This window comes from Sturnira hondurensis, unplaced genomic scaffold (assembly GCF_014824575.4).
Source record: "Sturnira hondurensis isolate 20B ecotype Veracruz unplaced genomic scaffold, ASM1482457v3 Scaffold0016284, whole genome shotgun sequence".
Classification (NCBI taxonomy): Eukaryota; Metazoa; Chordata; class Mammalia; order Chiroptera; family Phyllostomidae; genus Sturnira; species Sturnira hondurensis.
In genome coordinates this window covers 361,717-386,005 of record NW_028088915.1, presented here as the reverse complement: position 1 = coordinate 386,005, position 24,289 = coordinate 361,717, and the positions used below count along the sequence as shown (strand labels likewise).

At 36.9% G+C, this 24,289-nt stretch overlaps 1 protein-coding gene across 6 annotated transcripts in view; it reads right to left on the bottom strand.

Annotated features, from left to right (window-relative positions):
- Positions 1 to 24,289, bottom strand: part of TASOR2 (transcription activation suppressor family member 2) — a 78,191-nt gene that overhangs the window by 13,606 nt on the left and 40,296 nt on the right. For 5 of the 6 annotated variants that reach the window (XM_037065901.1, XM_037065899.1, XM_037065902.1 and 2 more), the window contains 7 exons: positions 23,587 to 23,659; positions 23,425 to 23,487; positions 18,831 to 19,547; positions 15,485 to 15,727; positions 9,348 to 10,215; positions 7,047 to 7,479; positions 224 to 4,015 (listed from right to left, as the gene is read on the bottom strand). In XM_037065901.1, coding sequence (XP_036921796.1) covers positions 224 to 4,015; positions 7,047 to 7,479; positions 9,348 to 10,215; positions 15,485 to 15,727; positions 18,831 to 19,547; positions 23,425 to 23,487; positions 23,587 to 23,659 — 6,189 coding nt within the window. The remainder of the gene's footprint in view (positions 1 to 223; positions 4,016 to 7,046; positions 7,480 to 9,347; positions 10,216 to 15,484; positions 15,728 to 18,830; positions 19,548 to 23,424; positions 23,488 to 23,586; positions 23,660 to 24,289) is intronic. The other variant, XM_037065903.1, reaches the window with a different exon arrangement.

Here is a 24,289-nt window from a genome sequence, read left to right as displayed (position 1 = left end):
GGAATATCATACATATCTTCAAATGCAGTACCAAAGGCAGATAGATCCTTCTTGTAGTATAACATTTAGTATGCAGATAAAAAAATGAGCTGAGAAACTCAAATACCGCCTTCCTATATCATGTTTCTGAAGCCAAGAATGCTAAATTTATTACTTTTAAAATAATCTACAATTAAACAGCCAACAAAATAATATAAACTGTAAGGAAAATCTGGCACTTTACCTTTGTTCTCACAAAGAATGACTTGTCTTCTGTCTCGACGACATAAAACAGAAAGGTGGTTTTGCAAGCCTCTTTCACTACACTTTTTAGTTTGACATGCAAACTGGTACACATGTCTGTAATCATGTCTTCATAGGAGGTTGACCTTCTTGGGAAAGATGAATACATCTCTTGAGATGTGGTTTCTTCAGAACTAACATTTGACTCTTTATCTCTGAAAACAACTTGGTTGCTATTCATCATCACCTTGTTGAATTCCGCATATTCATTCAGAATACGGGAGATATCATTCCGAGATTCCTTCAAAGTACTATTATATTTCAGTTTGTTGAGGTGGAAGGAAACAGTCTGATTCCTTTCAGCATTTGTAAGATGATTTCTCTTGTGATCATGTCTTTCCTCCCAAAAGGAAGAACTGTCCAAATTGCTGCGCATGTGGCCTCTCGGGTGCTGGTTCTGTTCGGCATCTGAGTGCATGACTGTTACCACGAGGGGACTTCTGCTCCGGGATGGAAGATGGAGAACTGAAGACTCGGAGGTTTTTGGCAAAGGGAAAGCTCCGTCAGCAATTTGCAGTGGTGGCTCCTTAAGGAAGATGGTGGAAAAGGCAGAATGGTGAGAATTGCCACTCTTTACAATTTGTTTCAGTTTCTGTTCAAAGCGCAGACATTCTAGATCTAAAGTGTTCTGCGTAAGGTCATCTGCCACCTGCCAAGTATTTGTCCAGGAGCTAACCAAGCCATGTTTAGCAGTGAAATTTGAGTGCCTCCTCAGGCTGTGCAAAGTTCTCTTGGTATCTTTGAGCTCTTTAGTTATAGTAAAGTTAGTGTAAGTCCTGGGGATACCATGAAGATCTCTGATTTGTACATAACATGGCACACACTTATCTTCCTTTTTTAATCCAACAGACCAGTTTTGAGGAGGTATACTGGTCTCTACTGGAACTCGATTAGAGTAGGCCCTGTCTTCATTATCACTACTGTTTGGGCTCAGGAAAGAGTCATAACCATCTTTTGAAGCACCTTCTTTCTTGTTGTGACTACATTGCGAAGTATAAAAACCCTCCATGTCTAATTTGAAATTTCTACAATCACCAAGAGGGTCTTGATCAGAGTCTCCAGAAAGTGGTTCATAATGGATGTCAGAATTCACACTAATATCCATGTCTCCACCTAGGGCTTCAGAGTCCTCCTTGGCTCTAACAGAATCACCAGAGCCTTTATTTTCCATCTGTTCTTTAGAGATTCCACAAACAAGAGGGGCACAAGATTTGGAAACAAAAAAAGCAGAAGGCTCTTTACTGACATTTTCACTGGTGACTGCTGTATTTTGGTATGAATCAGAATATATATACATGGGGGAAAGCCTGCCATTCAACAGATCCTTTGTTTTGCATGTTGATGTATCTTGTGGCATATGGATGTTCTGCTTGCCTTTTGGAGACACAGTGTTTGATTTAGAGCCGACACAACCTAGATTCATGCTTTTTCCATGTAACTCAGCTTCAGTTTCACTATTCTTAAGCAAACTAGCCATTCTGACTACTGATATTTCCTGTGTTTGAAACCCTGCCTCTATGTTTATGGGTCTTGTACAATAGGTTAAGGTAGTGCCACCTAAGTCTGAATGCATTTGTACCTGTGTATTATCAGCTCCATCAGCTGAGTCTGAGCTCAAGGACTGAACTTGCATTGAACTTGCATCACATTCATTTGTTTTGATATCATTGCTAAGGAGACTCTCCTTAACGCATTTCACTATATCACTTGGTGCGCTTGTAGAAACAAACGTGTCAGCCGAAGACTTATTTTCCATAACCCTTCTAGGACTAAATGGAGGCTTACTGGTCTCCAACATAAGGTGATTTAAGTCTGAATTTCTGTTCTCTAAACTAACTGGCTGTAATGAATTTCCTGGCATTACCAATTTTTCTGGAGAAGTCTTGAAATCAGTTCTGTAAGTGGCAGTTGATGCATGCTGGTTCAACTCTGTATGGCAGCATGGCACCTTTTCTGAGAAGGAGAAATCCTTATCATACTCACTTGGGACAATTTCCTCAGTTACTTCACCCAGAAATGTTAAACGTCTATCTTTTTTTCCTGGATGACTATTTAACACTAGAGGTATTTCAGCAGAAAGTTGTATTTGTTGTACCCGAGTTAAGTTATCTTGTCTCACTGGATGGATAGGACCAACATAAGAATTTCCTTTTTCTGTTAAGGCCAAATCTAATGATGTAATCTGAGAGAATTTTCCACTTTTCTCACACTGTGTATAAGGATGTTTTAGACTAAATGGAGACACAACCTGAGATGGTTCTATTTCTTCAGCTGGTACCTGGGGGTCAGGACTAGAAGGTGGTGATACTTCCTCAATTAAAGAACCAAAAGGGAAGTGTGAGGTAACATTAACTTCCTGTGTGAGCTCAAGGGCACAAGGTTCTTTAGGAAGCATTAAAGTAACCACTTCTAAATTATCATCTCTTCTCTCCTTTTCTAATGGTTTCTCTGATACTGTGTGAAGCACTGATGTATATTTAGCAGGATTCACTTCTCTGTTTTCTATGAAAGTCACCTTTTCTGGCTCAATGTCTTTATCCATATCCTGGAGTTCTAAATTTGATAATGGAACCTCCTGATGTTGCTCTGTTTCACCTGCTGGAATTTCTTCTCTGGGACTTGTAGGTGGTGATATTGTGAGAGTTAGGTCAATGTCAGAATCTTCCTCTAACTCCAGGCTGATCTCCTCTCCATTTATTGACAGGCTGGTTTGTTTAGCAAATGTTGAATTAAATGATTCAAAGTTCCTATTTTCACCATTTACACTGCTCTTGTCACTCTTTAATTCTATAAAGCTATTTGATGTATTACTTCCTGATGGAATGGAGTTAAGTGAGTAATTTTTTTGCAGCATGGCAGAGGTTGATGATGAGGCTTCTTCAGTCTGTGGTGGCTCCAAAATCTCTTCTGAAGACATGCTTACAAGACTGTTAGGCTGCAGAAAAAATTCTTGAGAGAGTTTCGTTTCTTCTTTAGGTAATGAATAATTAGAACTTTTAACCAATGGTAATACCTCCTTTTCCAATGAATTATCAGATGGCAATGATGTGCCTGGAACAGGACTCTCTTTCTGTAATGAACATGTTTTGTTATTAGGTAGTGTCTCTCCACTTACTGATGAAGCACAAAAGTACTTAGTACCTTTTTCTCCTGATGTTGCTAGAGACAGAATGTCCTTAAGACTTTGTGTTTGTACCTTTTCAAACGTGGATACAGGAAGTCTAAGATTTGAAGCAGGTGATACTTGTTTAATCAATTCCATATTAAAGGTCACAGGTTTATCAGCTCTACTTACAATTTCTGTCTGTATTGGTATACAGGCATTTTTTTCAAAAGTGAGAGTAACTGGTTCTAGATTAATCATCACATACCCTATATCATCCTTCTTTTCCAATGAAGGTTGACGGTCTTTGGTTTGGGGGTTAAGGGCCTGTAAACCATTTGCTTTTGCTTGCATTGTTGCATGAAAAATATCAGCTTTGCTCTCAAGGGTGCTATATGCAGATTTTCGACAAATCACTGACTGCTTGCTAATCCCATCATAAGTCTTGGAGGATGTCTTTTGTGTGACAGTATCATAAGACGTCACTCTTGTGCTATCAAGTAACTCAAAGGTTTTCTCTTCACCAGGAGTAGAAGGTCCATTAGTTTGCGTACTTCCAATGTGAGAATGCATCAGATTAGAAGTCTCTAATTTATCTGATGATTCTGGTTTGGTGTTCTCTTCAGTTATCTGAAATAACCAAATTAAAAAAAAAAAGATTCAAACAGATTTAAAAACATGTGAAAAACAGGATAAGGATTAATTTTAATTTTAGTCTTTTGAGTCTTCTAGTCTATAAGAATAAGATACGGTAAAGATCTTTTGAGTCTTCTAATCTATAATAATAAGACAGGGCAAAGATCAAGCAAATTCCTCTCTTTTTAGACAGGTTTAAAATACCCCACAAATAGGAATTTGTTTTCTTTAAACATAAAAGACACAGACTGTATATCTAAAACTTTTAAATTACACAGCCCATTTTTTAAAGGACTTTTAGGAAGGAAAGTGGCTAGACCACTGACACTTTAAAGCCTTGAAAATCAAGCTTGTTTACTAAGCAGCATTGCTTAATTTGGAAATATAGTACTTTTTCTCTAGAAAAATTACTGAATAGTTAATTTTCACTATTTTTAGTAAGGTTAAAAGATAACTTTTTAAAGCAAAGAACAACTTTATTTTGAACACTAGCTTTTAACAGACTATAAAAATACACTGTTAGCTGGAAATTTCCCGTAAGAACACAGATTAATTACTATTTCTTGTACATAGAACATAATGGTATCAGTATCCATTCTGGTAAATGAAAGCCCCTTATCCTCAGCTATCTTCTTTGCTTATAACTGGAGGTAATTTCTCACTCATTGTTACCTCCTATTCAACAGAGCAAAAGTGCAGTTTACGTGAATAAACTGAACCAAAGAAACTGATGGTCAATGTGGATCTAGGTTAATCATTACTACTTCTGGATAATTTTGATAATCTCATGCAAAGGTTGTTGTTTGTTTTTTAAAAGCTGAAGCATGGTCTTGTACAGAACAGGGTAAATGGATTGATCATACAACTGACCTTACACCTGTAATTTTGGGAACATTATGGTCACAGATTTCCTGCCATGTCTTGAGACAACCCTGTTAGAAGTTAGGACCCATGTTTCAAACCTCACTAAAAACGTTTCTATCTTGACCCAAGACACAAAGCTGAGTAATTCGCAAGATAGAGCTGAGAGTCAGAGTTTAAGAGAACATGACTGGTCAGGTGCAAACACAGAAAAATCTTAATGCTAACAGTCATTCTGAGAATTTTTCTGTGACCCTCCCACCTAATCACACTGTGACTGTTAATGTTTGACCAAAGTCCCGAATCTCACCATGCCTGTAGTCTTAGGAAAATGCAAATTGTGATCATCTTGCTATGTTTGACTAATATATTTTTGACTACAAGGTGAAGTGTAATGTTTCTAAAGCAAAGTGTGATCATTTGAAAGAACTGCAGAATTAAACACACAACTAAAAGCAACATGCTATTGGTTTCTAATACCCATTGTGCTAGAATTCTTTTGGGTACTAGTCTGCCCACTTGTAGAGTAAGGGACTGGTATAGCTGGCACATGTGTGTGTACCTTTAAAGTTACAGGTACAGTATCCAGGAAGATGATGGGAAAAATTTTAAGTATATGCAAAAGAATGGTTTAGGAATCATCAATTTTAATACTCTTCCTCCTCCTTAATATTTTATTTCATGTTTGCAGAAGACCATTCCTAAAATTAGTACTGATGATAGTTAATTATGTATTACAACAAAAAATACTTTTTAACAATTTAGTATGTGTACGTGTGTATTAGATTCAGCCTGACCAAACCGTATTTTCTCATTCTAAGGTAGTAATTCTTAACTGAATTTTAAGAATCTCTTTGAGAATTAAATGATATTTCTGAACCACAACAGAAAAATATACATACATAAAATATAGGTATATACATGTAAATACACATGTGCACAAGCTTTGACATTAAGAAACAATTGGATTGCCTAGATTTGAACCCTGGCTTGACAATTTACTATGTGACTTCAGATAATTTCCATACTCCTCTATGCCTTAGTTTCCTCATCTACTAGAGAGAGGGGAGTGGTCCTTACCTCACTGAATTTTGTGAGAATTAACTGATTTAATATGAGGCAAGGGCTCAGACCAGTATCTGGCCTATAGCACTCCATCAATCTTCATTTTGATGATGAAGATGAGCATTTGGAGACATTCACAGACCCTTGGACCTGCAAATCCCCAACACTGTCTGTTCATGTGAACACAGGACAGACAAACCCATGCAAAATTATTCTGAAATAAATCTGGGCCCAGATTTAAAGGCAGGTATTTTATCAATCTATTTACTTAGAATCTTCATACAACTTTTTTATTTGCTCCAGTTAAAATTTAACTATCTGGCCTGGCTGAATAGCATTTGAGAAAAATAGAATGAAGCAAAGGGTATTTAGTTATCTATAGACTTATGAGAGATCTGGTGTTTTATTTACTGTTCTAGTATCTGTTTTCAAAAATAATTCTAATATTCAATTAATTTACTTTAATGTTTATCAAATATTTCTAATATTATCACATCTGATCTTTAAACACCATTTTGGGTAAGACATAATGGGTATTATTCACCTCTTTTATAAAAAAATAAGGTCAGATTGAACAGGTAATTTGCCCTATTTTTTTTAAGATTTTTTAAGATTATTTATCTTTAGAGGGGAAGGGAAGGAGAGAAGGAGAGAAATATCAATGTATGGTTGCCTCTCCTGAGTCCCCTGCTGGGAACTGGCCTGCAACCCAGGCATGTGCCCTGACTGGGAATCAAACCGTGATCCTCTGGTTCGCAGGCCCATGCTCAATCCACTGAGCTACACCAGCCAGGGCTAATTTGTCCTATTAAGCAAAAAACAAGTGACACAATTATGGCTGGCTCCCACATCATCTGAACCCCATGATTTTTACTTGTTTCTTCAATCAGAAGACAAATAAGCTCCACCTGCAAACTATCTAGAGCGACACGAAATTTAAGTTTTGGACATTATAATCCTTTACAAAACTAGAGGATCTACTTTCCTAAAAGAAATGAGTGCCTTTTTTTGGATGTGATTTTACATACAAAGGGGAAAAAAAGGAAAGAAAATATTTTCAAAAGTAATGTCAGGATTTGTAGTATTCAGCTTTACTTACCTCATTATTGTAAGAATAGAGAAAATTCTGGTTTTCTGGGGTATGTGGATGACCGTCTCTTGCAAAAATTTCTTTCTGTTCATTCTGTACCCAGAGCTCCAGGCTTCTTGTAGGCGGTGGTTTAATGAAAGGAAGCAAGGAGTTAGTGTCAGGGAAGGATGCTTTAGCACTATGGCCTCTGGGAGCTTTCTTTGTCTCCAACAAAGGGGCTACAGAACATCTTTCCACACTGGGGGACTCCTCAATTTCACTGAATTCAAAAGAGTCTATTGTGCTATTTATAGACACATATTTGGCAGGGTTGCTGTGTTCTACTACTTTTCTTCGAGATGATCGTATGACCTTGTTTTGATTGCTGTAAAACAGAGCTACCCACGTGTGAAGTAAAAGCTTCACTTCTTCCACGTTATCAGGTAAATCAGTGTTCCAGGGCCTGAGATTGTAAAGAAAAAAACATACAAAAATCACTGAAAATGGTTATTTTAGATGATTATCTTCTAAGCAAGTGCCTTTATTATTAACCTGAGTTTTTGTATTACGCTTAGTTTTTGTGAACTTAGTTTTTAGTGTTCATTTTTATTTAAAATTCATGAACATGAAACAATGAATAAAATAATAATGAAGTTGATTTAACAAGTAATTATGATGAATCTAATCTACTCATTTTATATAGACAGAGAAGGGAACTGAAGATCAAAGCTTTAAGTGCCTTCTTTCAAATCACAAAACCTGTAAATGGTAGAAAACAAGATCAAATATTAGGTCTCTTAACTCCTAGCCTCTAATTTTTCTTTTCTAGCATGCCAAGTCTCCTGGACACAGTGTACCTACTATGTGGACAATGGTTTCAGCAATTGCCCAAATCCTCATTTCCTTGCTTTTGCGAAGTCTGGCTTACTCATTTCCACTTTCACATTTCTCTTCTAATAACTGAAGATTAAATTATCTCTGTGGGCAATTCGGCAGAACTATACTATTTTCACATTACAGTTCTAGAAAATCTCCTGAAACCAAAAGGGGAGATACAAAACAGTTCTGGCCATTGCCAGACAAAAGGATAGCAAAGAGCTGGATTGGGATGACTCAGAGGGTCTAGAGAGGTAGGTTTCAGTTAAACAGGGTTAAGGCTAAGATCTGAAATGGCCCTCATCAATAGATGGGAAGATAAACATATGTATGCTCTTTTGAGTGTGAGCTCATAACTGAAGCAAGGAAAGAAATCTGACACAAAATTTAGTCATTCACATATCAAATATTCCACTAATAGGTAGCTCAATGTCATTTAATACAGTTAATGCTGCCTGTTGATAGTAATGGTTATCATTCATTAGTATGTGCCAATCACTGTGCAAATCTCTAATGCATACACAGTCGCACCTCGGTACTTGTTGGCCTCAGAACTCGTCAAACGCTGTACTCATCATATTTTGACAGGAAAAAATATTTCATCACTCATTGCTTGCTCAGTACTTGTCAGTTTCAGCACTCATCATGAGTTCCAGAAACAATTAATGACAAGTATTGAAGTACCACTGTAACATCCTCATAATGTAGCTACTACTAAACTCACACTTGAAAGTGTTTAATGCTCCACTGGCATTGACTGTCTGGAAGTTTGTAAGGCATGCAGACTCTCAGTCCCTGTTCCGAACAGACTGTCAGCATCTATATAGTTCAGGGCAATCCCTAAGTGGGTTGTGCACATAATGAAGACTGAGAAGCACTGTCTTAAAACACAGGGACTTCTGGGTCACGGAAGACAGGAAATAGTAGAGCTTAGATCAAAAACTGCATTAGTCCACACTCCAAAGCCCATGCTTCCTGCCACTCTGCTGTTACTGCCTTGACTCCTTTTTGAGAAGATTTACAAAAGAACCCCTTGTAAAACCTCTCACTCACAGCAATGTGATCAACTTCAGAAGTTAGAATTCTTTAAATGTTTCTTCTGAAATTCAGTCTTTAAAGCATTATTTCTATATCTATTTTACATTAAGCTCTCATGTACATATAATCCAAAGACTGCAAAGCCTTGTGAAAGAACACCTCAAAGTGGAAAGCCATTTATAGGGCTAAAGTTACCGTGCAAAAGTTCTGCATGTGATCACTGATAGATAATGGTAGAACCAGCCTTATATTCAGCATCAGCAAACACAACTGCTTGATATTATTACTGACTCACTGAATTTACATACAACACTGCTTTCTCCTTTCCCCCAAGGTTTGGCACAAGTATTTCTACTCACTACACCTATCTCAATAGGAAATTCACCTCCATTTTCATCAAGTTTCACTTCTACTTACCCATGTAATGCTCTTAGGATAGTTTTCTCCAGTGGGTTGTTGGTGTATTTGCTGTCTAAGCTGAATACATAGTTTGCTTCACAATTGAAAGTGACCTTGAAGGAGCCATTACAACTGAACACGGTATGAGAGCAGAAGAAGTCTCTCAAGCTGGAGGAAAGCAATCTGCTCCTGCACTTGAGTACCGGGTCCTCAGAAAACTTTTGAAGAGGAGAGATGTTCTGCTGATGCCGAAATGGCATTACTTTCCCCACTGGGGTTCCAGCTTCAGGGCCTTTTGTGCCATTCTTGGTGAAGGCAGGGCCAGGTGCCCCTCTCTGCTGTAGCAGCTTCTTTGAATGTTCTGCAAGGAGCAGAGCATAGGAATGTTCCACAGCAACAAAAGAACTTTGGCTTGAACCAGAAGTTTCTAGTGTCTCTTCAGGAAGTGCTGACTGGGCTTCAACAGGGACCTGACTGACAGGAACCTCCTTTTGGCTGACAGTGGAGTCTGATGTCAGATTACTCTTCCTTTCAGAGGAGGGCTGAGGTAATGGTCCACCTTTTAGATTTCTAACTCCTCTATGGTATTCATGGTCAGATGTACTGGTCAGAGAACGTTCTTTAGAAAGCAAAACATTGTTTTGTGGCAATTCAGATGAGCACGGAAGGTTTCTGGGCTTGGATGGTGGTGTGGTAGAGGTAGCAGCGCTTAATGCTAGATCAGCTAACAGATTTAGGGCCCGGGAATCACAACTGACAATGGAGTTCTCAGTTGGAGCTTTCTGAGCCACTGTGGTATTTTCTGGTTGAGTTGTATTTATACTATTAACATCTTGCCCATGTGATGAAATTTTTGATTGAAGTTGTGAAACAGTTTCTTCTTTGGCTTCATATAAAAGAAAAAAAAGCATAGCATTTGATGTCCATATAATTAAATCTTTGCCATATATATTACTATGGCTTATTGAAACTCAATGGTTAAGTCAACACATTCAAGAAAAACCTCTTGATATGCTACATAAATGGTATATTAAAATTTTACTATCAGACTGAGATCTCTTCCCACTCTGTTATCTATTATAATGTAATTACCAGAGAAACAAGTCCTAAGGAATGTGCATATTAACAAGAAATCACCCTTTGAACCACATACAAGGCATCCTGCTCAGTTGAGTGAATATACCAAAAGCAGAAAACGAGAGTCCTGCCCTCCAAGGGCTTACAATCTAGTGCAAATATAGAAATCTTTAAGATTGAATTGTATGTTAACATACTTTCTTAACAAGTTATTAATTAATCACTCAAGTTCAAGAGAGATGATGATTTTAACCATACTGATGTTTACTTAAAATATGCCACAATATGAATAAAAACTTTTAAAGTCATGAGTATTCAGAATAGCTAACCGATTTTATCACCTTTTAAAACTTTAATTTCTGCACTGAAAACACTTCTTCTCTATCTGCAAAGCAGCAAATCTCCTTGTCTACTGATAATACTCTAAGTTGATAATCAAATCTACCTAACCCACTTGCCTTTAATTAGAAAACTGATAATCTCAAGTGGTTTACTTGCATTCCTAGGACATAGATTCAGCCTTCTCAAATGCAGTTATCATGAAGGACAAAATTCATAATATTAAGCAACAATTCCTTGTAGCAAGTGGGTAGATGGACAAAAAAAGCTAACTGTGCCCCCCTTTATAATTAACAGCAGCAGGTCTGGAATGAATGATTATTAACCTCCCTGCAAAGGACAATGATAACTTCTGCTCAAGATGGAGGTACAGACAGACATGGCTTGCCTCTTCACATAACCACATCAAAATTACAACTCAAAAATAGAACAGCCATCACTCAGAACCATCAGAAATCAAGTTGAATGGAGGTCTGACAACTGCAGAATTAGAGAAACCATATCCATCCAGACTGGTAGGAGTGGCATAGACAAGGAACAGGCCAGTCCCACACCCACTGTGGGGGATAAAAATTAGAGAGGAATATCTCAGAAGCGATGAGTCCCAGCCCCACATGAAGCCCTCCAGCCCAGGGTTCCAGTGCCGGAAAGGTAAGTCCCCACAATTTGTGGCTGCAAAAACCAGTGGGAGTTGGGTTGGTGGAAGAAACTGCTTAATCCCTAACCAGTTCTTCTTAAAAGAACCCACACACAGACTCACCTACTTAGACTTACTCCCTCTGAGCTCCAGTACCAAGGTAGCAGCTTGAAAGGCACCGATGGTATACAGGAAGGAACTGAAGTGTTTGCCATCAACGTGAGCAGAAGCCATTGTCCCTTTTCTAAATCCTCCCCTCCCCAGAGCCAGTAAGCTAATGCCATGTCTGAGACTCCATTAACCTAACACTATCTGACCCTCCTTGGAGGTCCCAAGAGACTCTGCCCACCCAAAATACCAGCCCACCCAAGCTGCTTTTCTAAGTGAATGGCTTCTCTTGGGTCACGCTCCACAACTTTCTAAATCCTATCAATGAGCAATAGTTGGCTTCAGTGAGCCCCAGGCCCAGCACTAGCAGCAGTCAGCTTAGAGTCACTGCTTGGCTGACTCTCCAACTATTGGAGATTCACCCAGGAATCTCCAAGCCCAGCACAAGTAGTAGCCATCTCAGACTATTTTAGAACTCAGGCAAGGTGGCCCCAGGCAAAACACAAGTGGGGGCTGAACCTTGGCCTGCACCATCCAGGAAACTCCAAGGTCTGCACACTCAATGGACAGCTACAGACCACACCACCACCCTCCCTCTGCACAGCTGATCCTCTACAAAGGGCAGAGGTTGGTGGTCAGTGGTCACAGCCAATCCTTGAAGCTGACTGGCCTGGGTAAATCCCTCCCATTGATCTGCCGACAGCAACCAAGGCTCAACTACAAGAGGGGGGTGTACTCAGCCCACACAAACAGCACACCCCGAGTACTCAGCTTGGATGATAGAGGAGGCTGTGCCACTGGACCTTCCAGGATGCCTACTACATTAAGCCACACTACCAAGACACAAAATCAAAGTATAGGCAGGCAGACAAAAATTAGGAAACAAAGAAATATGGCCCAAATAAAAGAACAGATCAAAATTCCAGAAAATGAACTAAACAAAACAGAGATAAGCAATCTATTAGATGCTGATTTAAAACACTGATTATAAGAATGGTCAAGGAACTTAGCGAGGACCTCAACATCATAAAAAAGATTCAGTCAGAAAGGAAGGATACACTAAATGAAATAAAGAACAATTTACAGGAAAATAGCAGTACAGTGGATGAAGCCGAGAATTAATCAATGATATGAAATATAAGGAACTGAAAATCAACCAGTCAGAGCAACAAGAAGAAAAAAGAATTGAAAAAAAAATAAAAATAGTACAAGTAGCCTCTGGGACAAATTCAAGAAGTTCAACATTCTCATCACAGGGGTGCCAGAAGAAGAGAAAGAGCAAGAAATTGTGAATCTATTTGAAAAAACAGTGAAAGACAACTTCCCTAACTTGGTGAAGGAAATAGACATACTAGTCCAGAGACTCCCAAACAAGATGGATGCAAAGAGGCCCACTCCAAGACACATCATAATTAAAATGCCAAAGGCTAAAGAGAGAATCTTAAAAGCAAAAAGAGAAAACAAGTTAGTTAGTTACCTTCAGGGAAGTTCCCATAAGACTGTCATCTGATTTCTCAAAAGAAACTCTGCAGGCTAGAAGAGACTGATTGGTAAGGAATATTCAAAGTCATGAAAAGCAGGAACCTACAGCCAAGATTGTTCTACCAAGCAAAGCTATCATTGAGAATCGAAGAGTAGATAAAGAGCCTATCAGACAAAAAATAAACTAAAGAAGTTCATCATCACCAACCCATTATTACACGAAATGTTAAAGGAACTTATTTAAGAAAAAGAATATCAAAACTATGAGCAATAAAATGGCAATAAATACATATCTATTAACAACTGAATCTAAAAAACAAACTAAGCAAACAAGAACGGACACAGAATCATGGATACAAACATTCTAATGACTGCCAGATGGGAGCAGGGCTGTGGGGGAGAATGGGCGAAGTGGTGAGGAGATTGAGAAGTACAAATAGGTAGTTACTGAATAGGGGATATAAAGTACAGTATAGAAGATAGAGTAGGCAAAGGACTTATACGCATGGCCCATGGATATGAACAATGGTGAAGGGATTGCCTGAGGGAGTAGGGGGAAAAGGGGAAAAATCAGGATAACTGTAATAGCATTATCAATAAAATATAAATTTTTAAAAAAGCCAATGACTGCCCTGGCTAGTATAGCTCAATGGTTTGAGTGCGGACCTGCGAACCACACGATCGGGGTTCGATTCCCAGTCAGGGCACATGCCTGGGTTGCAGGCCAGTTCCCAGCAGGGGACTCATGAGAGGCAACCATACATTGACATTTCTCTCCTTCTCTCCTTCCCTTCCTCTCTAAAGATAAATAAATTAGAAAAAAATTTTAAAAAAAAGAAAACTTTAGAAAGGACGGAAAAATCATTAGTTTCAGTAATAAAATAACTGAACCTTCTTAAACTCTTTATATTTTAAGCCTAAGAAATGAAACAGATTAGTACAGATGATTAAGAAATAAAAGAAAACTTAAGAGATTATTTAAAAGGTGGTAATTTTAAAACTTTACTTTGAAAGTGGCTGCACAATATATACAGACATTTGAAACACAAGTCAGCTTATTTTTGCTATACATTTTGAAGACTTTTCATTTTCTGCACTCACTTTTCAGCCAATACCCAATTGCATACACCTTTTCCCATTAGTTAATTAGTCTACAATTATCTGAGAGCCAATTTTATAAAGCATTCAAATGACATGACTAAGAACATGAATATTATATATTAATGTATCCTCATGTTACACAGCCAATGATTGGAAAATAAGCTATGAATTCCATAATGTTCTCAAAAACCCAAAAGGAAATAAGACAAAGGCGAGAGATCAGTGAAGATCAAAGCAGAAGGAAAATGCCTCACTGTGGAGTCAACTTAGGGTGAGCAGGATATGGAGTGGTAGAGGGGAGGGCACTGGAGTATAAAGAGTGATGCCTGTGGGGAGGCACTGGCAGGAAAGGAACATGTTAGGAAAGAGCAGGAGAGAAATATGGACCCTAGGGGTAAGAGCACATTAACTACCTTAAAAGAGATGCAGAGATTTTGGTATGGATTCCAAAATTGCAACACTATGGGGTTGACAATATGATAAGCTTTTAAAAATTATTCAGTCATCAATATTTAAAAAAACAACTTAGAAAACAAAAACCGAGCTCACACCTAATGCCATCACCCCAACAAAAACCATAGTTTCTTTCTGTAAAATCTCACTAAATACAGGATTTTTTGAAAAGCTAAAAATACATTAAGGGAGAAAGGAGTTCAGCAAGATTAAACAGAAAATTGATAGAAATACAAAGGTACAAAACAAATTTTAAAACACACAATACAATAGGACTCAATACTGGGGATAAGTTGAACTGCACTACACACAGAAAGGAAAGTTATGAAGGGATATGGACGTGGAAGAAGAGCGGGTGTGTGTTCGTTTTCAGAGGTAAGGTCTGTGGAGACAATAGCGCTTTGATGTAAACAGGCTGTGTCTGGCAGTTTGAAACACGGAACTTAAGCAGTCGTTTGTTCATATAATTAACCTTCATTATCCACTTAGCAAAATTAAGGAAGTAAAACTGCTTTAAATATAAATTTAATGCCTTTTAAAACCAAATACAGGATTCTGTATTACTATTTTGAACAATCTTTTTATAATCTCCTTGGACAAATAAAAGTTATAGCTTACATTTTATAACTAATATGGTCCACAAAAATAGTGCCAGATACTACTTGCTTGTGCATTTAGTCATAAAAATGGTCATTTATGACTCTTGTAGACAGTTCATGTTCAGGCTTTGTGCAAACTAAAAAGTAGGTCTATTTTGTGATATTTGAATCCTCTGCACTTTCCTAATTTAGTTCCAATAGAAAATCAAGTTACTCAGTCCCATTAGTGTCTGAATTAAAGAATATAACAAGAATTATTGATAGATTTTTAATTGTCCTTTCATTATTTCAATACACTAGCTTACAACCCTGATTACTCTGAATGTGGTGTTTAAATTTACAGGAAGAATATTTCTTACCAGGTTGTGGCTGCTTTCTGATTCTGGGATTCTGATTGCCTTTTACTATATTTACCCTCTGTTTTTGTGGAGATTTCTTCACAGGTGGCTTAGCCCTCGGAACAGTTTTGACTGAAGATTTCTCTTGTTTCCTTGCCCTTTTAGCATTCGTTGCAACTGGAACATCTTTAGAAATAGGAGCTTCTTGGTTTTTCCTATCCAATTTGGTTGTCTGTACAAACAGTGCAGTCAGCACTTCAGCACCTTATGTAGAAAAAGGGGTAGGGGGCTCAGATATTTATCAGCATAGCTTTTCCATTTTTTAGGGTGTAACTTTAGTGACGAGGAATAAAATATAAATTTTTGGATACTTCATTAAAAGATTTTTTTCAACAAAGGGAAGAGTTCACGGTTCTCATGTAAATATAAAACTATGAATTTTCTAAGTGTCAGTCTATATCCCTATCAGGTGAAGAGGAAAAATATCAAAGTAATAACTAAAAAACAAGGCATGACTTAATTTTTCTAAAAATCTCCATAATTTGCCCTGACCAGTGTGGTTCAGTTGGTTGGGCATTGTCCTGCAAAGCAAAAGGTTGCTGGTGTGATCCCATTGGGGTGTGTATGAGAGGTAATAGATAATGTTTCTCTATCACATTGATGTTTCTCTCCCTCTTTCTCCTTACCTTCCCCTGTCTCTCTAAAAACAAATAAATAAAATCTTTATAAGAGATAAAAAAAAAATCTCCATCTTTCCAAACATGGCAGGTTAAGGGTGAATACGCTAGTTCATAACACTGGGAAATAGATAATGCATTGTACACAAGAGCAACACAGCCCCTATAAAGTAATGTGGTTAAAACTACAGTCACACTTCATAGAAGAGACTGTACATTTATAAAGCATCATCTTATATATTTCCCTTTACTACTCCTAAATATCTAAGTCTTAATACCACCCCAAAAAACCATTTTTAAAGATAAGACAGAAAAGAGCACACTAAACAAGTCTTCACATGATTTGATTTCCTACAAATGTATTGTAACTGCTGTGTCTTACAAAATGCTCAGCTTTGTTTCTCACATGGAAGAAAATAGCTAAAGATGGAGGAGGCACAAGAGGAAAATACAACTAGTGACCACCTGCTTATATAATACAATATAAAGTTTTTAACCTTTTGAGTTAAAAAAGTATAGTAAGCACTGCCTTTGGACACTTATTAATACATTTTACCCATTGACTTTATATAATTTCAGTTGCTTCCCACCATAAAAAATTAGCCCCAAAGGTATCATACAAAATAATCATACATGTAAATGTCAGCAAGTATCAATATTTTAAAATTACGTTATACAGAAAACAGTATTTCTAATTGAGATCAGAAAACATGATACTGAACAGTTAAGAAACTGTGATGATTGCTAGTGAAATGTAGAGAAGAGACCAACTCATTTCATTTTTCAGGAGGGGGAGTTAGAGAAAGCAGTGGTTTTAAAAAAAGCTTTAGAATACCTTCATGTCGTACCCCTATTAGACCCCATGTCCCTGGGTCTAATTATTTCTCTCCATACTAAATAATAAAGCAGCAATTTTTTAAAGGAATAAGACCTATTTTTCAGCCAGTTACAAATTTTTAGCATAAAGAAAGGAATGTAAACAAATTAAGAACATAAGGCAGGAAAACAGTTAAGATTCAAGAAGAAAAAAATAAGATGAGATGACCAAGACCTAGGGGTAAGTTTTTAACATATACACAACAGGAAGGGAAGTCTCTCACAACCCAGGTCCTGGGAGGAAAAAATAAAACATAAAAGAACAAGGTTGTCCTGCAGGGACTCCTCTGCTTATTTCTATTATTCAATGTGATGGTTTTCAAACTGCATGCAATAATCCACTGATGGGTTATAAAATAAATTTAATGGGTTGCAACCACATTCATTCTTAAATAAAACAGAATGGTGTAGAAAATATCAGATTGCATTACACATACAACATATGTCTTCTGAAATTTTTGTTTCAGTCATGTGTGAATTTTTATGTGTAAAAATTAGACTAGACTACAAAATGAAACACATTTCTTATACTGGATGAAATTTAAAACATTTGAAAAACAGACAATATACACATTGAATTATAGATAATTTATTTAACATCTTAAAGTAAATTGGTTCATACACAGCAGAAACCCAGTAAGGTTGGCCTGGAATTTATTTGTAAGTAGCTGTAATGTCTGATTCACTGCTTTCTATTACCATACTTCCCAGCATGCTCCTAAACACATACACAAACACCATTTTTGCAAACTGTAGAAGGCCAAGAATAACTATTTGTTGAACCACAGGATAAAACCCTAATCATCTAGAATTCTGGGGCTCTATATATGCCTGATGTTTATTCTCTAGGCACCAAACTTTATAGAATCAAAATAGTACAGATAGGGTTGACACACCTGTTTGTGAAAGACAGTACATTTTCAGCTTTGAAGGTCCTATGTTCCTGGTCACAACCACTCACCTCTGCCAACGTCATGTGATGTAGCCAGAGACAACAACTGGTTCAGGAGGGGCCCTTTGACCACATTTTGCTGATCCCTTCTCTAAGATGTCACATGGGATATAGTGCCCTACTTTTCAAAAAATATATCACCTATAATCTGAGATGGCTCTAAGGTGAAATTGTGTTGTTTGTTGTACTATGTTCACCAAAGTACATTTAACTACATACTAAATGTCTCCAGACTCTGATTCTCACTCAACTTTTTATAGGGCAACAAAACCACTTGTAGAACTGTTTCAACATATAGGTCCCTAGGCCACTAAACATTCTATTTCAATAGGTCTATGGCAGGATCCAGGTCACCATTTTTAAAACCTCTGACACACATAAAGAATTAGAAATTCTGCCCCAGACTGTTTGGAGGTTCCATGAATTTCTCCTCCCCTCTTTATACATGTTCAGGCTAATGCTGGTTATTACTTTTTGCTGGTATTGGTATGCCTGATTTTAGAAAATTCTCTTCTTCCACTCTTGCTTGTCTGAGGATAGCTGAGAAACAGGATAAGCATCTTTCTAGAATGGCACATAAATAACTGATGGCTTAAGCACTTTTAGAGTGAAATATAGGTTTTGGTGGGTGGGCTTTTGAGGCAGTATCTTACAGTTTTTCCTATTTCTTGACTTTAATCCATCATCTGCCTCAATGCTTCTCAAACTTAAGCATGCAGACAAATCACCTGGAGAGCAATCTTAACATTTCTAACAAACTCTGATACTTCAAAGCTGAGGTCCACCATGATCAGATAGGAACAGTGTTAGAATACAATACTTATAACTAACTCATTTAATAGTCCCCATAAGTCATGCTTACCTCTTTTTCTTTTCTGAGTAATCTGTCCTTTAACTAATTTGAGACTTGCCGGAGGGACTGAACCCTTGTTTGCACCAGCAGGAGTTCTTTTGGGGAAGGAACGGCACAAGTTCATTCTTTTACTCTGTACCAAAGGCGGTGTGCTGGCCTTTCTCTTTGGCTGAACTCTAAGATTTGATGCTGGAGTTAATGGAACCACAGTTCTCTTCCTAGCTTTAAATGTTTCTTCAGAATTCTTTTTTGTTTCAGTTTCTCTTCTTACTTCTGCCTCTGAGTCAAGAAATTCAGAATCTGGAGTTATAACTAAAGAAAATCCAGCATCACAAATTCCATCTGAAATACAGGGAGACTGAGGACACTCTGCCAATAGATCTAATGCCGTAGATACTTCCAAAATGTACCCACTAGGATCTGAAAAATAAGACTTCAATTGAGTTAAAGACTTTAAAGAGCACTTTCCAGCTGGAGGAACCAAGTCAAAACTATTGGAGAGTCTCCCAAAAAATGCAGTCTCTTTCATTCCATCCTCAGAAGTGGTAGTCAAAGGACTTCTCTCCATCTTGCAAAATTCTTGGAAATTATGCTTTACTAATGTGTTTAAACTCATTCCTTCTTCAGTAAATGATTTCTTCGCTTCTAGCAGGGCACAATTAAGGGCAGGTAAAATAGGTACCACCTTCAATGAGATGTCATCTTCAACTTTCAAGTCTTTAAGCCCTAAAATATATATACATACATTAAAAATCTAAAATGTTTTAGCATTTATTTTACAAAAATGTACAGAAAAAAATGCTTTAGATTACAAAATCATAAAATAGTTAAATATAATACAATGTTCCAAATGGATATTAAAAAACTTATTTAATGAAAAAAATATATACCCATGCATATGTAACTACATGAGAGAGAGAGAGAGAGAGAAAGAAAATGAGAACTGGAAAAGAAGCATCCAAATGCAATCGTCAGGTCAGAGTGAAGAGGGATGACCTGCCTCCAAGCTGGATCTCATCTGACCAGGGGCCCAGCATCAGCTCCACGTGCCATCAGAGCAATAGCACTGGCATTTAGAGTTGGCAGATTTCATACTCTGCTTTTTAATTATCATTTTCTGCTTTTAAAATGTCTTATTTATCTCTACCTTATATAATTTCAAATTTTTGTTAAAAAATATTGATTTTGGGAGAGAAAAAAAGAGAAATATCGATTTGTTGTTCCACTCATGTATGCATATATTAGTTGATTCTTCTGTGTGCTCTGACGTGAGACTGAACTTGCAACAACGTTGGGTATCAGGATGATTCTCTAACCAATTGAGCTACCTGGCCAGGACCACTAAAAAAAAGTTATAATCCTAACCAACTGAGCTGAAAAAAGTAAGAACCTTAAGTAAGCCTCAAATTTCATCACCTTCTCTATCAAGTAAAAAAAAAATTTAATTAAGTAATTAAATCAACTAGTCTGTTTTACTTTCTCTCACTTTTTGAAATGCTCACTTTTGTCAGCAAATCAATAACCTTAAGAGAAAAGAGGGGGATAAATTAAAAAAAATTAAGAGTTATCATAATAACTTAATAATGTAAGAGTTATCAGATAACTAAGAAGTGGGTAATAAAGTCCTAGAAAGTTTATGAGTTATCAATAATAAAGACCCACAGATAACAAAGACTTCAGGTGCCTACTAAACTGAAGTATGAACTACATTATTTTGAAAGAAAAAGTAACTGCAAAATTAAGAAAACATCAAATTAATCCTAGGTAAATATATCTGCACTTGAGCAGATATTGTGAAAAGGAATAGAAATACAAATATGAATAAGCAAAAATGTGGCTACATATGAAAAATTCCTTTCTTTACAAATTATAATTTAAAAAGTAACAAGTGAAGAAAAATAAAATATAAAAAGGTTCTTGCTTTAGTCAGGTGGCTCAGGTGGTTGGAATGTCATCTGTACACCAAAAAGTTGCAGGTTTGATTCCCAGTGCAAGCACATACCTAAGTGGTGGGTTTGATCCCCAGTCAAGGCACATACTAGAGGCGACTTACAGATGTTTCTCTGCCTCTCTCTCAAATCAGTAAACATATCCTCCAGTGAGGATTAAAGGAAAAAAATGTTCTAATGTACTACCGACAGTTCATTATAAAGTAGCATTTTTCCAGGCAACTTCATTATTTCAAGAATTTAGAGCCCTGGCTGGTGTGCCTCAACTCGTTGAGTACCGTTCCGTAAACTGAAAGGTTGTGGGTTCGACTCCTGGTCAGAGTACAGCCTAGGTATAGGGAGGGCCAAGCATAAGAGACAACCTACTGATATTTCCTTCTCACATAGATGTTTCTCTCCATCTCTCTCTCCCTCCTTTCCCTTTCTCCATCCCCCCCGCCCCTAAAATCAGTAAGCATGCTCTCTGGTAAGTTTAAAAAAAATTTTATAAAGGCAGAACCCAAAATGATCTGTAATAGACTATTATAAAATCTATGAAATAGAACTTTTTAAGTCCACTAAGTGAAGTGCCTATCAATTTAAAACAAATAACCTTAGTTCTGACCCTTTCTATATAAGACCTATATAGAAAATGTCTTAACGAATCGGAGAGGGGTGCACACTGCAATATAACTCTCCGATGTTTATTCAAACAAATCCTGTGCTCTTAAATACCAAATGATGCAGTCAGTGATGTTTTTTATTTGAATAGTAGTTCATTTCATTCATTCATTTATTTCATTCATTTCATTTATTTATTTTTAGAGAGGGGAAGGGAGAGAGGAAGACAGGGAGAGAAACATCAGTGTGTAGTTGCCTCTCCCGTGCCTCTTATTGGGGACTTAGCCTGCAACCCAGGAAAGTGTCCTAGACTGGGAATTGATAGAACCAATGACACTTTGATTTGCAGGCCAGCACTCAATCCACTGAGCCACACCAGCCAGGGCAGTAGTATTTAAAGTATTTAAATGTATTTAAAGATAAGAATGAAGTCAGAGCTCTGAAAGAAGAGGGAAGAGGATTAGAAAGGAATTAGAAGCTAGCTCAAGAGTTGGTTGTTTGACCACGGGCAAGTTTAAGCCTCAGTTCCCTCATCTTTGAAAATAATAAGAACACCTATTTGAAGGGCTGCTAAATCAGTTACTGCATACCTACCACAAAACCTGACAAGTAAACCTCACAAGCATTTCAAGTAAATGCTTGAAAGTACAAACAGCTATTGCCATCATATTGTTATAATTGGTAATGTATTGTTTAGTCCAAAAAAGTGATGCTGAAAAAAATGAAGTTCTCTGTTTTGAATAATGGATTGCAATTTTATGAAATCAACTTTAAAAACATTTTTGTATTGGTTCTTGCTTTATAAATGCTACACACGAATTTATGTTTAGAGTGATTATAAAGCAAGGAGGAAAATTTCCTCAGACAACAAAAAGTAATTTCACTTTGTTTACTTGTTCAGCAAACATTTATTATTTTTCATGTGCTTGGCATTGCTGGGCAGTAAGGATACAAAAGGATACAAGAAAGGCAGGCATTAAATCATATACAAATAAATACTTAAATACAATTAATGATAAGTCTAGGGTACTCATTGAGGTCAGAGTGGTGATGGGGAATCATAAAGTAACATATAAACTGACACCTGACATATAAATAACAGAGCAGACTAGGTCAGGGCTTCTCTTGATTTTATTCATTTATCCAGCCCCTCACGCCAAGAACCTTTTAGACTTCATTTCCTAACTGCCCTCTAAAATTGTAATACTACAGATAAATTGTATATCTATTTTTTTTACTGTATTAGTAACGTTTTGCACTATGGAAGTAAACACCATCCAATAAAAGGGAAGGACAAGTAGTCCAGACAGAGAACTGCATATGTGAAGGTCATGGGTCCTACTTATTTGGTAGACTGATAAAAGTACCTCCTAGCTATTGATGAGTTGTTTTTTTTAAAAGATTTTATTTATTTGTCTTTTAGAGAGGAAGGGAAGGAGAGAAGGAGAGAAATATCAATGTATGGTTGCTTCTTGTGAGTCCCCTGGTGGGAACTGGCCTGCAACCCAGGCATGTGGCCTGACTGGGAATCGAACCGAGATCGTGTGGTTCGCAGGCCCATGCTCAATCCACTGAGCTACACCAGCCAGGCCTTATTGATGAGTTTTTTAAAGATGAATTTTTATTTATTTTTAAATCACTTTTAATCATAGTTGACATAAAATATTGTATTAGTTTCAGGTGTATGATGTAGTTATTCAACATTTATATGCCTTACAAAGCAATCATGATTAAGTCTAGTAACCACCTGTCACCATACAGAGTTATTACACTACTATTCTCCTGGCTATTATTGTTCAATACGAAATAAATTCAGTTTTGAACATGCTGAATTTGAGGAACATCAGAGACATCTTAACTGAAAAAGTTAACTGATAGGTGGATATCTGGGTATGAAGTTTAGAGAGAAGAATAAGCATGCAAAGGGGACAAAGAATTGACCAAGGAGGTTGAAGGAAAAGTTATTTAAAAGAATACTTACTAGGGTTGGTGGGTAAGATAAGGACAAAAAATATGCAACAGATTTAGTGAAATGGAAGCCACTGTACCCTTACCTGTTGACAGGGATGAATGGAATAAATGTAATCCATGTACAGCCGTATGCTCATCTCCAAAATCTATAAAGAATGAGAATCAGAAGACAAGTTAGGTTGCGTTCCTTATAAAACAAAAAGTAAACATACTGAAAAATAGTTTTTTAAAAAAGTTATCCTTACTTGTTTCTGATATTAGGGCTGATGATGTAAGTAAAATGAAAACCCCACGATCTTCTAAGCATTTGATGAGTGCCTTGAACATTAGAAAAAAAAAAGATTCAATTCCTCTCCCTCAACCACACTCAAAATTCTCTGAAAGTTAACAAAGTAAATAAAAGTAAATAAATATCTTAAAATATTAGTGTTTATGGGAATTAGGAGAATTCTGCCCCCAGTATTAGGAATTGCAAGTCCCTTTAGTGCTCAATTAATCTTGGCCCAATCAGGGCTACATATAATAAGTAGAAAATCAAGGGTTAGTTTTTAGGATAATGACAAACCCATCAGTAAAGACTTTCATTTTTTCATTGAGATGTTTAACATTTCATACTGCTGACTAAGTAGCCAATCCCTTACCAATTAGCTACTTAGTCAGCAGTATGAAAAGTTAAACATCTCAATGAAAAAAAATTAATTTTTAATTAAATTAAAAATTTAATTAAATTTAAATTTAATAGATGAATAAAAATTCATCTATTAAACTACAAATTCAAGGTGAATTAGATCTATGATTAGCAGCTTAAGCTCTTGTTTATACACAACCTGTCAGAGAATACTGAAACTAGAAAGACTAGAAGATTCTATCTAATAAAAGAATCCTTTCTATGGTATCCTGAGATGGAAAATAATAGAAAAGAACATAATTAGCTCCTGAGGCAACAGA